At 40.3% G+C, this 13,482-nt stretch overlaps 1 protein-coding gene across 1 annotated transcript; it reads right to left on the bottom strand.

Annotated features, from left to right (window-relative positions):
* Nucleotides 1-8,641: 8,641 nt before the first annotated feature.
* Nucleotides 8,642-9,395, bottom strand: LOC124659669 (putative cytochrome c biosynthesis ccmC-like mitochondrial protein). The gene has a single exon (XM_047197499.1). The coding sequence runs from the start codon at nucleotides 9,362-9,364 to the stop codon at nucleotides 8,642-8,644; it is 723 nt and encodes a 240-aa protein (XP_047053455.1). The 5' UTR covers nucleotides 9,365-9,395.
* Nucleotides 9,396-13,482: the final 4,087 nt, after the last annotated feature.

The following is a 13,482-nucleotide window of genomic DNA, read 5'->3' as shown; positions in this document are numbered from 1 at the left end:
ATTCCGGCGCCAACGTGGAACCCGCACAACACAACCAAGCTACTTTGCCCCAACGAAACAAGTGAGGTTGTCAATCTCACCGGCTTGCCGTAACAAAGGATTAACCGTATTGTGTGGAAGATGATTGTTTGCAGAGAAAACAAGAGAAACAAGTATTGCAAGCAGATTGTATTTCAAGAAAGAGAATTGGACCGGGGTCCACAGCTCACTAGAGGTGTCTCTCCCATAAGACGAACAAGCATGTTGGGTGAACAAATTACAGCTTGGGCAATTGACAAATAAAGAGAGCATGACAATGCACATACATATCATGATGAGTATAGTGAGATTTAATTGGGCATTACGACAAAGTACATAGACCGCCATCCAACCGCATCTATGCCTAAAAAGTCCACCTTCAGAGTTATCATCCGAACCCCTCCAGCATTAAGTTGCAAACAACGGACAATTGCATTAAGTATGGTGCGTAATGTAATCAACAACTACATCCTTAGACATAGCATCAATGTTTTATCCCTAGTGGCAACAAGCACAACACAACCTTAGAACTTTCTCGTCATCGTCCCGTGTGTCAATGCAGCATGAACCCACTATCGAGCATAAGTACTCCCTCTTGGAGTTAAAAGCATCTACTTGGCCAGAGCATCTACTAATAACGGAGAGCATGCAAGATCATAAACAACACATAAGCATAACTTTGATAATCAACATAACAAGTATTCTCTATTCATCGGATCCCAACAAACGCAACATATAGAATTACATATAGATGATCTTGATCATGATAGGCAGCTCACAAGATCCGACAATGATAGCACAATGGGGAGAAGACAACCATCTAGCTACCGCTATGGACCCATAGTCCAGGGGTAGACTACTCACTCATCACTCCGGAGGCGACCATGGCGGTGTAGAGTCCTCCGGGAGATGAATCCCCTCTCCGGCAGGGTGCCGGAGGCGATCTCCGGGATCCCCCGAGATGGGATCGGCGGCGACGGCGTCTCGCAATGTTTTCCGTATCGTGGCTCTCGGCATCGGGGGTTTCGTCACGGAGGCTATTTGTAGGCGGAAGGGCAGGTCAAGAGGCGGCACAGGGGGCCCACACCACAGGCCGGCGCGGCCAAGGGGGGCCGCGCCGCCCTAGGGTTTGGCGCCCCCGTGGCCCCTCTTCGTCTCTCCTTCGGACTTCCGGAAGCTTCGTGAGAAAATAGGCCTCCGGGCTTTTATTTCGTCCAATTCCGAGAATATTTCTTTACTAGGATTTCGAAACCAAAAACAGCAGAAAACAAGAATCGGCACTTCGGCATCTTGTTAATAGGTTAGTTCCGTAAAATGCACGAATATGACATAAAGTGTGCATAAAACATGTAGATAACATCAATAATGTGGCATGGAACACAAGAAATTATCGATACGTTGGAGACGTATCAGCATCCCCAAGCTTAGTTCTCGCTCGTCCCGAGCAGGTAAAACGATAACAAAGATAATTTCCGGAGTGACATGCCATCATAAACTTGATCATACTATTTGTAAAGCATATGTAGAGAATGCAGCGATCAAAACAATGTGTATGACATGAGTAAACAAGTGAATCATAAAGCAAAGACTTTTCATGAATAGCATTTCAAGACAAGCATCAATAAGTCTTGCATAAGAGTTAACTCATAAAGCAATAATTCGAAGTAAAGGTATTGAAGCAACACAAAAGAAGATTAAGTTTCAGCGGTTGCTTTCAACTTGTAACATGTATATCTCATGGATATTGTCAACATAGAGTAATATAATAAGTGCAATAAGCAAGTATGTAAGAATCAATGCACAGTTCACACAAGTGTTTGCTTCTTGAGGTGGAGAGAAATAGGTGAACCGACTCAACATAAAAGTAAAGAGAATGGTCCTCATAGAGGAAAAGCATCGATTGCTATATTTGTGCTAGAGCTTTGATTTTGAAAACATGAAACAATTTTGTCAACGGTAGTAATAAAGCATATGCATCATGTAAATTATATCTTATAAGTTGCAAGCCTCATGCATAGTGTACTAATAGTGCTCGCACCTTGTCCTAATTAGCTTGGACTACCTGGATTATCACCGCAATACATATGCTTTAACCAAGTATCACAAAGGGGTACCTCTATGCCGCCCGTACAAAGGTCTAAGGAGAAAGCTCGCATTTGGATTTCTCGCTTTTGATTATTCTCAACTTAGACATCCATACCGGGACAACATAGACAACAGATAATGGACTCCTCTTTTAATGCTTTAAGCATTCAACAACAATTAATTCTTTTCTCATTAGAGATTTGAGGATGTTTGTCCAAAACTGAAACTTCCACCATGGAACATGGCTTTAGTTAGCGGCCCAATGTTCTTCTCTCACAATATGCATGCTCAAACCATTCAACTCAGTGTAGATCGCCCTTACTTCGTACAAGACGAACATGCATAGCAACTCACATGAAATTCAACAATGAGTTGATGGCGTTCCCCGCAAACATGGTTATCGCACAACAAGCAACTTAATAAGAGATAAAGTGCATAATTACATATTCAATACCACAATAGTTTTTAAGCTATTTGTCCCATGAGCTATATATTGCAAAGGTGAATGATGGAATTTTAAAGGTAGCACTCAAGCAATTTACTTTGGAATGGCGGGAAAATACCATGTAGTAGGTAGGTATGGTGGACACAAATGGCATAGTGGTTGGCTCAAGTATTTTGGATGCATGAGAAGTATTCCCTCTCGATACAAGGTTTAGGCTAGCAAGGTTATTTGAGGCAAACACAAGGATGAACTAGTACAGCAAAACTCACATAAAAGACATATTGAAAGCATTATAATACTCTATACCGTCTTCCTTGTTGTTCAAACTCAAAACTAGAAATTATCTAGACCTTAGAGAAACCAAATATGCAAACCAAATTTTAGCATGCTCTATGTATTTCTTCATTAATGGGTGCAAAGCATATGATGCAAGAGCTTAAACATGAGCACAACAATTGCCAAGTATCACATTACCCAAAACATTTATAGCAATTACTACATGTATCATTTTCCAATTCCAACCATATAACAATTTAACGAAGGAGAAACTTCGCCATGAATACTATGAGTAGAAACCAAGGACATATTTGTCCATAAGCTACAGCGGAGTGTGTATCTCTCCCATAAAGTGAATGCTAGGATCCATTTTATTCAAACAAAACAAAAACAAAAACAAAACGACGCTCCAAGAAAAAGCACATAAGATGTGGCCGAATAAAAATGTAGTTTCAGGGAGGAACCCGATAATTTGTTGATGAAGAAGGGGATGCCTTGGGCATCCCCAAGCTTAGACGCTTGAGTCTTCTTGATATATGCAGGGGTGAACCACCGGGTGCATCCCCAAGCTTAGAGCTTTCACTCTCCTTGATCATGTTGCATCATACTCCTCTCTTGATCCTTGAAAACTTCCTCCACACCAAACTCGAAACAACTCATTAGAGGGTTAGTGCACAATATAAATTGACATATTCAGAGGTGACACACTCATTCTTAACACTTCTGGACATTGCATAATGCTACTGGACATTAGTGGATCAAAGAAATTCATCCAACATAGCGAAAGAGGCAATGCGAAATAAAAGGCAGAATCTGTCAAAACAGAACAGTTCGTATTGACGAATTTTAAAATGGCACCAGACTTGCTCAAATGAAAATGCTCAAATTGAATGAAAGTTGCGTACATATCTGAGGATCATGCACGTAAATTGGCATAATTTTCTGAGCTTCCTGCAGGGCAGTGGGCTCAGATTCGTGACAGCAAAGAAATCTGGAACTGCGCAGTAATCCAAATCTAGTACTTACTTTTCTATCAACGGCTTAACTTGGCACAACAAAACTCAAAACTAAGATAAGGAGAGGTTGCTACAGTAGTAAACAACTTCCAAGACACAAAATAAAAACAAAGTACTGTAGGTAAAAACATGGGTTGTCTCCCATAAGCGCTTTTCTTTAACGCCTTTCAGCTAGGCGCGAAAGTGTGTATCAAGTAACATCGAGAGATGAAGCATCAACATCATAATTTGTTCTAATGATAGAATCATAAGGTACCTTCATTCTCTTTCTAGGGAAGTGTTCCATACCTTTCTTGAGAGGAAATTGATATTTTATATTTCCTTCCCTCATATCAATAATAGCACCAACAGTTCAAGAAAAGGTCTTCCCAATATAATTGGACAAGATGCATTGCATTCAATATCCAAGACAACAAAATCAACGGGAACAAGATTATTGTTAACGGTAATGCGAACATTATCAACTTTACCCAAAGGTTTCTTTGTAGAATGATCAGCAAGATTAACATCCAAATAACAATTTTTCAGCGGTGGCAAGTCAAGCATATTATAAATTTTCTTTGGCATAACGAAATACTTGCACCAAGATCACATAAAGCATTACAATCAAAATCTTTAACCTTCATCTTAATGATGGGCTCCCAACCATCTTCTAGCTTTTTAGGAATAGAGGCTTCGCGCTCTAGTTTCTCTTCTCTAGCTTTTATGAGAGCATTTGTAATATGATGCGTGAAAGCCAAATTTATAGCACTAGCATTAGGACTTTTAGCAAGTTTTTGCAAGAACTTTATAACTTCAGAGATGTGGCAATCATCAAAATTCAAACCATTATAATCTAAAGCAATGGGATCATCATCCCCAATGTTGGAAAAAATTTCAGCAGCCTTTATCGCAAGCAGCTTCAAGCAGTTTTAGCAGCTTTCAGCAGCTTTTCGCGCTTTGCATTAGAAGTGGAAACATTGCTAACACCAATTCTTTTATTAGTATGAGTAGGAGGTGCAGCAACATGTGTAGCATTATCATTACTAGTGGTGGTAATAGTCCAAACTTTAGCTATATTCTTCTCTTTAGCTAGTTTTTCATTTTCTTCTCTATCCCACCTAGCACGCAGTTCAGCCATTAATCTTATATTCTCATTAATTCTAACTTGAATGGCATTTGCTGTAGTAACAATTTTATTTTCAATGTCCCTATTGGGCATAACCTTCGATTTCAAAAGATCAACATCAGAGGCAAGACTATCAACTCTAGAAACAAGAATATCAATTTTATTGAGCTTTTCCTCAACAGTATTTGTTAAAGGCAGCTTTGTGTACTAATAAATTCTTTAAGCATGGCTTCAAGTCCAGGGGGTGAATTCCTATTATTGTTGTAAGAATTCCCATAAGAATTAGCATAACCGTTACCATTATTATAAGGATATGGCCTATAGTTATTACTAGAATTGTTCCGATAAGCATTGTTGTTGAAATTATTATTTTTAATGAAGTTTACATCAACATGTTCTTCTTGTGCAACCAATGAAGCTAACGGAACATTATTAGGATCAACATTAGTCCTATCATTCGCAAGCATAGACATAATAGCATCAATTTTATCACTCAAGGAGGAGGATTCTTCAACAGAATTTACCTTCTTACCTTGTGGGGCTCTTTCCGTGTGCCATTCGGAGTAATTTATCATCATATCATCAAGAAGTTTTGTAGCCGCCCCCAATGTGATGGACATAAAGGTACCTCCAGCAGCTGAATCCAATAAATTCCGCGAAGAAAAATTTAGTCCCGCATAGAAGGTTTGGATGATCATCCAAGTAGTCACTCCATGGGTTGGGCAATTTTTAACCAGAGATTTCATTCTTTCCCAAGCTTGAGCAACATGTTCAGTATCTAATTGTTTAAAATTCATTATGCTACTCCTCAAAGATATAATTTTAGCAGGGGGATAATATCTACCAATAAAAGCATCCTTGCATTTAGTCCATGAATCAATACTATTCTTAGGCAGTAGATAGCAACCAATCTTTAGCTCTTCCTCTTAATGAGAAAGGGAACAATTTTAGTTTAATAATATCACCATCTACATCTTTATATTTTTGCATTTCACATAGTTCAACAAAGTTATTGAGATGGGCAGCAAGCATCATCGTAACTAACACCGTAAAATTGATGGTTCATGACAAGATTCAGTAAAGCAGGTTTAATTTCAAAGAATTCTGCTGTAGTAGCAGGTGGAGCAATAGGTGTGCATAAGAAATCATTATTATTTGTGGTTGTGAAGTCACACAACTTAGTATTTTCAACGTTGGCCATTTTAGCAATAGTAAATGAAGCAAACTAGATAAAGTAAATGCAAGTAAACTAATTTTTTTTGTGTTTTTGATATAGCAAACAAGATAGCAAATAAAGTAAAACTAGCAACTAATTTTTTTGTATTTTGATTTAGTGCAGCAAACAAAGTAGTAAATAAAATAAAGCAAGACAAAAACAAAGTAAAGAGATTGAGAAGTGGAGACTCCCTTGCAGCGTGTCTTGATCTCCCCGACAACGGCGCCGTAAAAAGAGCTTGATGGCGTGTATTTCACACGTTCGTTGGGCAACCCCAAGAGGAAGGTATGATGCGCACAGCAGCAAGTTTTCCCTCGAAAGAAACCAAGGTTTATCGAACCAGGAGGAGCCAAGAAGCACGTTGAAGGTTGATGGCGGCGGGATGTAGTGCGGCGCAACACCGCAGATTCCGGCGCCAACGTGGAACCCGCACAACACAACCAAGCTACTTTGCCCCAACGAAACAAGTGAGGTTGTCAATCTCACCGGCTTGCTGTAACAAAGGATTAACCGTATTGTGTGGAAGATGATTGTTTGCAGAGAAAACAAGAGAAACAAGTATTGCAGAGATTGTATTTCAAGAAAGAGAATTGGACCGGGGTCCACAGCTCACTAGAGGTGTCTCTCCCATAAGACGAACAAGCATGTTGGGTGAACAAATTACAGCTTGGGCAATTGACAAATAAAGAGAGCATGACAATGCACATACATATCATGATGAGTATAGTGAGATTTAATTGGGCATTACGACAAAGTACATAGACCGCCATCCAACCGCATCTATGCCTAAAAAGTCCACCTTCAGAGTTATCATCCGAACCCCTCCAAGTATTAAGTTGCAAACAACGGACAATTGCATTAAGTATGGTGCGTAATGTAATCAACAACTACATCCTTAGACATAGCATCAATGTTTTATCCCTAGTGGCAACAAGACAACACAACCTTAGAACTTTCTCATCATCGTCCTGTGTGTCAATGCAGCATGAACCCACTATCGAGCATAAGTACTCCCTCTTGGAGTTAAAAGCATCTACTTGGCCGCAGCATCTACTAATAACGGAGAGCATGCAAGATCATAAACAACACATAAGCATAACTTTGATAATCAACATAACAAGTATTCTCTATTCATCGGATCCCAACAAACGCAACATATAGAATTACATATAGATGATCTTGATCATGATAGGCAGCTCACAAGATCCGACAATGATAGCACAATGGGGAGAAGACAACCATCTAGCTACCGCTATGGACCCATAGTCCAGGGGTAGACTACTCACTCATCACTCCGGAGGCGACCATGGCGGTGTAGAGTCCTCCGGGAGATGAATCCCCTCTCCGGCAGGTGCCGGAGGCGATCTCCAGGATCCCCCGAGATGGGATCGGCGGCGACGGCGTCTCGGCAATGTTTTCCGTATCGTGGCTCTCGGCATCGGGGGTTTCGTCACGGAGGCTATTTGTAGGCGGAAGGGCAGGTCAAGAGGCGGCACGAGGGGCCCACACCACAGGCCGGCGCGGCCAAGGGGGGGCCGCGCCGCCCTAGGGTTTGGCGCCCCGTGGCCCCTCTTCGTCTCTCCTTCGGACTTCCGGAAGCTTCGTGAGAAAATAGGCCTCCGGGCTTTTATTTCGTCCAATTCCGAGAATATTTCTTTACTAGGATTTCTGAAACCAAAAACAGCAGAAAACAAAGAATCGGCACTTCGGCATCTTGTTAATAGGTTAGTTCCAGAAAATGCACGAATATGACATAAAGTGTGCATAAAACATGTAGATAACATCAATAATGTGGCATGGAACACAAGAAATTATCGATACGTTGGAGACGTATCAGTGAGTATAAAAAAATGCACAATGCATGGTAACGTTTTATTCAATGCATTAATAATTACATCATCATCATGATGATAACTATTGACTCAATACTTATGAAAGATCATGCTCTATCTCTACCGTTTTGAGTGTTTGTTAACAACACGTGAATAAAATTTTACCGTATGTGCTCAAGTGTGTAGGAATAAATTTTAGCAATACAAATGATGACCCACCATTTTCGTATGGTTCATTGGCTGGTTATTTTTTCTGGATAATTGATCACTGGTCTTGGTGATCACCTTTGTGGTTCCACACCTCAACGTAGTCATACTTCCTATTGTGGAAGGAACTACGGGAAAACATATTGCGTCTCATCTCTGCTTGCTCTCGGTTGTACCGCTTTCCTTTCACTCTCACTCTTACTTGTGTTTTCATTTACTTTGCAAGTGTTAGAGGGATTCACTTTCGATAAGAATCCAAAAGCAAGTTCCCTATACTACCTTCTTTCCCTCCTCTGTTTCTGTCTTTAAGAGGCTGAGGCATCCGGCAGGAATCGAACCTACTTTTTGACCCATTTTGTCTTTCTAGGTTGGTGGGCGCTTTCACCATTCAGCCATGGATGCTTTAGCGAGTGAACTAGGTTTTTATTTGAGAGCGAACTAGGTTTTTAGTGGTATTCCTTCTCGAGCTTCTATTTCTTCCGTTAAGGGAGATTCGGGAAAAGATGGAATAGGAAGACGTGTTTCCAGAACGAACAAGATACGGGTAGAGAAGGGGAAGTTAGCAAAGTTAGACAAGATTGGAATGGGCATAGGAACATGTATTGATGTACCAGATCGGCTAATGCTCCCAGGTTGATGCGATGTATTCCACCAGTTGACTGGAGACTTTATTATTGGTATATCGATCGGTCCAGCACGGATTGAAATAGGAGCCGGTTCGACAGGAAGCTTTTGAAAACGCAGTGCACCCAGGTAAATAAGGAACAAGATGAATACAGAAGTTAAACGAGCATCCCACACCCGAAAGGTACCCCACATAGGCCTTCCCCGAAACCCCCCAGTCACTAACGTAAACAAAGTAGAAAAAGCACCAATTTCTGTACCGGTTCCGGAAGAGCGAAGAAAAAGGGGATGTTTTGTTAATGGGAACAAGGAACTGTTTATAGCTGTCGCGATATAAATAACTATACTCATCCGAGCTGCAGGAACATGTACATACGAAATACGAGAATTTCCACCTTGTTGAAGATCTGGTGGTGCTACCCGAAGACTTAAATGAATAGCCATCGCTGTTAAGAACAACCGAGATCCAATGAGAATTTGCGCGTAGCTTTTTGTCTTTGACATAAAAAAATAAGGTTGTAATAACGAAACTGACATTTTGTTTTCCTTGCCTTGCAAGTGGAACAAGAAAGACTATCTAGTTATTTTGATTCTATAAACAATCAAAGGATTTCGCATGCTTTCCATGGAATGACAGAGCAATCACCTTTACTTTGGCGCTTCGGCTCCAAAAATTTAAAAAGGTAAAACTTGTGTAGCTCCTATTCAACCCCCCTTCTAGTCGCTAGCACCACCCTTTCAAATTAGATAACTACACTAGCACCATGTTGGTAAGAACATACTGAACATCTTGGTAAGAACATGAGCATCTGGGTTGGTGTCTAGCAGTGACGGAGATAGGATTTCAGTATAGGGGGGAGTCTTACTTTTCTTAGTATATGGTTTTTTGTGCTCTTCTATACAATTGATAAATTGTTTTGGTGAGCGGAGATTGATAATATTACTAGTGCACTAGGGATAGATGATATACAAATTGGTTCAGTTGTCAATATTGGACTTAATCTGATTCAATGAAATCTCAGTAGTCAAAACCCGAAATACACAACTAGGCAATAGGACGGAAACAATCATCTAATTAGGCTATCAAAAAAGACTAGAAGTAAGATGGAGGAAGAGACTCTGGGCAGGTCAATGACAAACCGTGGCACCAACCAAACTAACCCTATCGAGGGAGGAATGCAACGATGAGAGAAACCATTCGACAATCCTTCTAAGTTGTCAATTCTCGACACATCGTGGCCACTGATCTTCTGTATTTGAGGCCTCGGCAGCGGCCGACAAGCGGGTGTGCAACACAGGCACAATATAATTCCAGAAACAGAACAATCTATTCAGGACGTGCGTGACTATGCTGACTGTTGACCCCTTGTTGATTCCTTGTCTTCCGGATGGGCTTATAGTTGTTGGACTTCTTGTAAGTGCATTTATATTACTAGATGGGCTCATCAAAGGGGATTTGGGGGTTGCTTCACATGTGTTGCATGCACATGGAGGGGGCGACGTAGCTGGAAAGGGTAAGAAATAGCGATCAACAAATCTTTTTCAAGGGACGGACAAATCATTAGGGAGGGGGGGGGGGTCTTGCCCCGCTCGTTCCCCCTTTCTTCGTCCCTGGTGACTAGTTACTAAACACCTTGGTAACTACATCAACAACTTGGTGGTGACTAGTTACTGAACATATTCATAACCACATTAGCACTTATTGGTGACTAGTTAGTGAACACCTTGATACCTACATCAACACATGTTGGTAAAATAGTTACTCAACACTTGGATAACTACATTAGCACCATGTTGGTAACTGTGTACTTAACATCTTGTTAATAGTATGGGAATCAGTTTCAGCGACTAGTACTGATCAACATTAGCACTTATTGGTCACTAGTTACTGAACACCTTGGTAACAACATTAGCACTGGTTGGTGACTAGTTACTAAGCACCTTGATACCTACATCAACACATGGTTGTAAATAGTTATAAATTCTTGGATAAGTACATTAACACCACGTTGGTAACAGTACTCAACATCTTGTTAACAACATGAGAATCAGCGTCGGTGACTAGTACTTAACACCTTGGTAACTACATCAACATGTTGGTCAATAGTCATTGAACACCTCCGTACCTAAATCAACACTGTGTTGGTCACTAGCTAAATAAACACCTTGATAACTACATAATTGATCATCATGTTGGTGACTAGATACTCAATACCTTGGTAACTTCATAATAATCAAGTTAATAACTAGTTACTCAACACTTGGCACTTTGATATCAACATCGTAAACATGTTAATAACTATATCATCAGCATTTTTGGTACTACCTTAACAACATCATAAGTATGATGGTAACTACCTCAACAACACGTTGATAAACATCCACATTATGTGAGATAAACCGTGATAGTAAAGAGATAGTTTATTTGAGTTAAAAGTGTTAGTACATTTTAGTTGAAGGTGGGTTTTTCTCAACTCGTTATTAAGCCCCTTAAAAATCACTAACCCGAAAAAAAGAATTGTAAAAATATCTAGTCTAGCTAACATGAATTTTGATTAAAAATACATGATTCAATAATTTTGAGTTGAAAGTCGTAGGTGATTTGAATTGAAAGTGCTAGTTCATGAAATTGAATGTGTTTTTTCAACCTAGAACCCCCCCCCCCCCCCCTAAAAAATCCACCGGCTTTAGAAAGGGAACTAAAAAAGTGATCAAAAGTCATGTGTTCTTGACACACAAAAAGAGGAGCGAAAAAAGTAATTGAGAAATAAAGCTACTTTAATATTTATACAAAATGAGGCCATAGACGGTTACTCTCAGGACCACAGTTTGATTCCCACATCGAGTAAATAATTTTAGACAAAATTATAAATCCACAAAAGTTACTAATTAATTATACCACTCTTGAGAGAGAGCAAGCAATTAATTGAGCTCTAGATTGGTGCTACCCAACAAAAGGAAAATTTGCCTATGCTAATGGTTCACACGGTACTCGGCAGAAAAGCTCAAACTAAAATTAGCACAAATTAGGCAATAAATTTGTGCTAGATTAACACTACCTAACTAAAAAATAAACTAGGCCACATGTCGAGTGCCAAAGAGCTAATCTGGTTAGAGAGTACCCAAGCGGTTACCAATTTAGACCCTTACACATATGGTCCTAACCATCTCGTCCTTTCAACTAATGCACATCCATCCGAAGTTTCTATTACTAACCAATGAATTAATCCTAAACAAGCCAACCCTCTATAAGGGCACTTAATTCCTCTGGCATGCACATGAGATGACACCTAATTCGTGCTCTAGTGGATGCCATCAATCCCCATTCCTTGTCAGATCTGACGGCCACCTTCGATCCCCTCTCTTCTAGCTAGCTCGCCCCTATTCCTCGCTTTTGGTCTTGCAAAATTCCGGCAAGAGAAAAACGACAACTCAGGGAAGCTGAGCCACTTAGACGAAGCTGCATGCGGATGCATAGGCATGCATGCATCAGCTGCATATGGATAGGACTTGGGATGTGAGCGCATGCATCAGCCCATGCACCGTGAACACCACCGATATTGATATGCAGCTTCTTGATCACTATCCACGCGCGTGTCACATGACACTGCTCCGGGCATGCCTAAGAGGGACGCGGGAGCTCATGCCGATTACCGCGACCGAGCAAAGGAGCCCCATAGCTCACCATCGCCAAGGACACCTTGAACATGATCTACAACGAAGGATGGGGCCACTATGACTGTATTATTCGTACAAACAATGTCGTACTAAGTATACAACACATACATATTCAAATGGGCTATACAAGTTTTAACAAGGTTAGACTTCGACTTAATTAATTCAAAGTCTAGCCTTAATTTTGAAGGGGTAGGAATCATTCTCGATCGATGACGTGTTTATGGGGGTGTACTGAAGGTAGCTCTTATGTGGAGGTGACGTTGAACTTGCGATCGAGCCGTCTCTAGTTATTTCATTATTGAAGTTACATGACTCAGGGTTTCAATAGATATTTTATGGGTGTTGTGTTATAAATCCGGATAGATATTTTTTAAATAAAGAAGGGATGAATGCCTAGGGAATTGAAACCATTGTTTTGTTTCTATAGGTGACAGCCAAACTATGTATCAATACAATATATTATTTGGTGACATTGCACAATAAGGGAATACATGATAGTAGGGTTTAAAACATATAAAAGTTGACAATTCGGAAACACGATAGCACGATCAAAGAAAAAAATAATACTCCCTCCGTTCGGATTAAATTGACGTGAGTTGTGCAGAGAAAGTAGCCTACACACATACATGCCTGGTGTCAATTAATAAAGAACAGAGGTAGTACCTTTTTTATTGGTTGGATTGACTGCCATCATATATATGTCCAACGGGAAAACCATGGAAACACAACACGAAATAAGACAAAGCATATATTTTTTGGATTAAAATAGCACATTACTACATTAGTCTTTGGCATACAATAAGATGGAAGAATTAGAATATAATAGCAGCAGAGCTTACACGACTGCGGTAGGAGGACAATTCGCGTTGGAGGCTGGATATAAGCTGAGGATGCAATGCGGTGGACAAGGGTGTCATGTCCTGCCAAGAATAAAATCCAAATCTGGTAACAATTGTGTTTCACCACAAAATATTGTT

The sequence above is a fragment of the Lolium rigidum genome, chromosome 6 (assembly GCF_022539505.1).
Source record: "Lolium rigidum isolate FL_2022 chromosome 6, APGP_CSIRO_Lrig_0.1, whole genome shotgun sequence".
NCBI classification, from domain to species: Eukaryota; Viridiplantae; Streptophyta; class Magnoliopsida; order Poales; family Poaceae; genus Lolium; species Lolium rigidum.
Note: the sequence above shows the minus strand (reverse complement) of the source record. Positions and strands in the feature narration are given on the sequence as shown.

Coding starts and splice junctions, on each gene's coding strand:
- LOC124659669 (XM_047197499.1), bottom strand. CDS start 9,364: ATGTCAGTTTCGTTATTACAACCTTATTTTTTTATGTCAAAGACAAAA.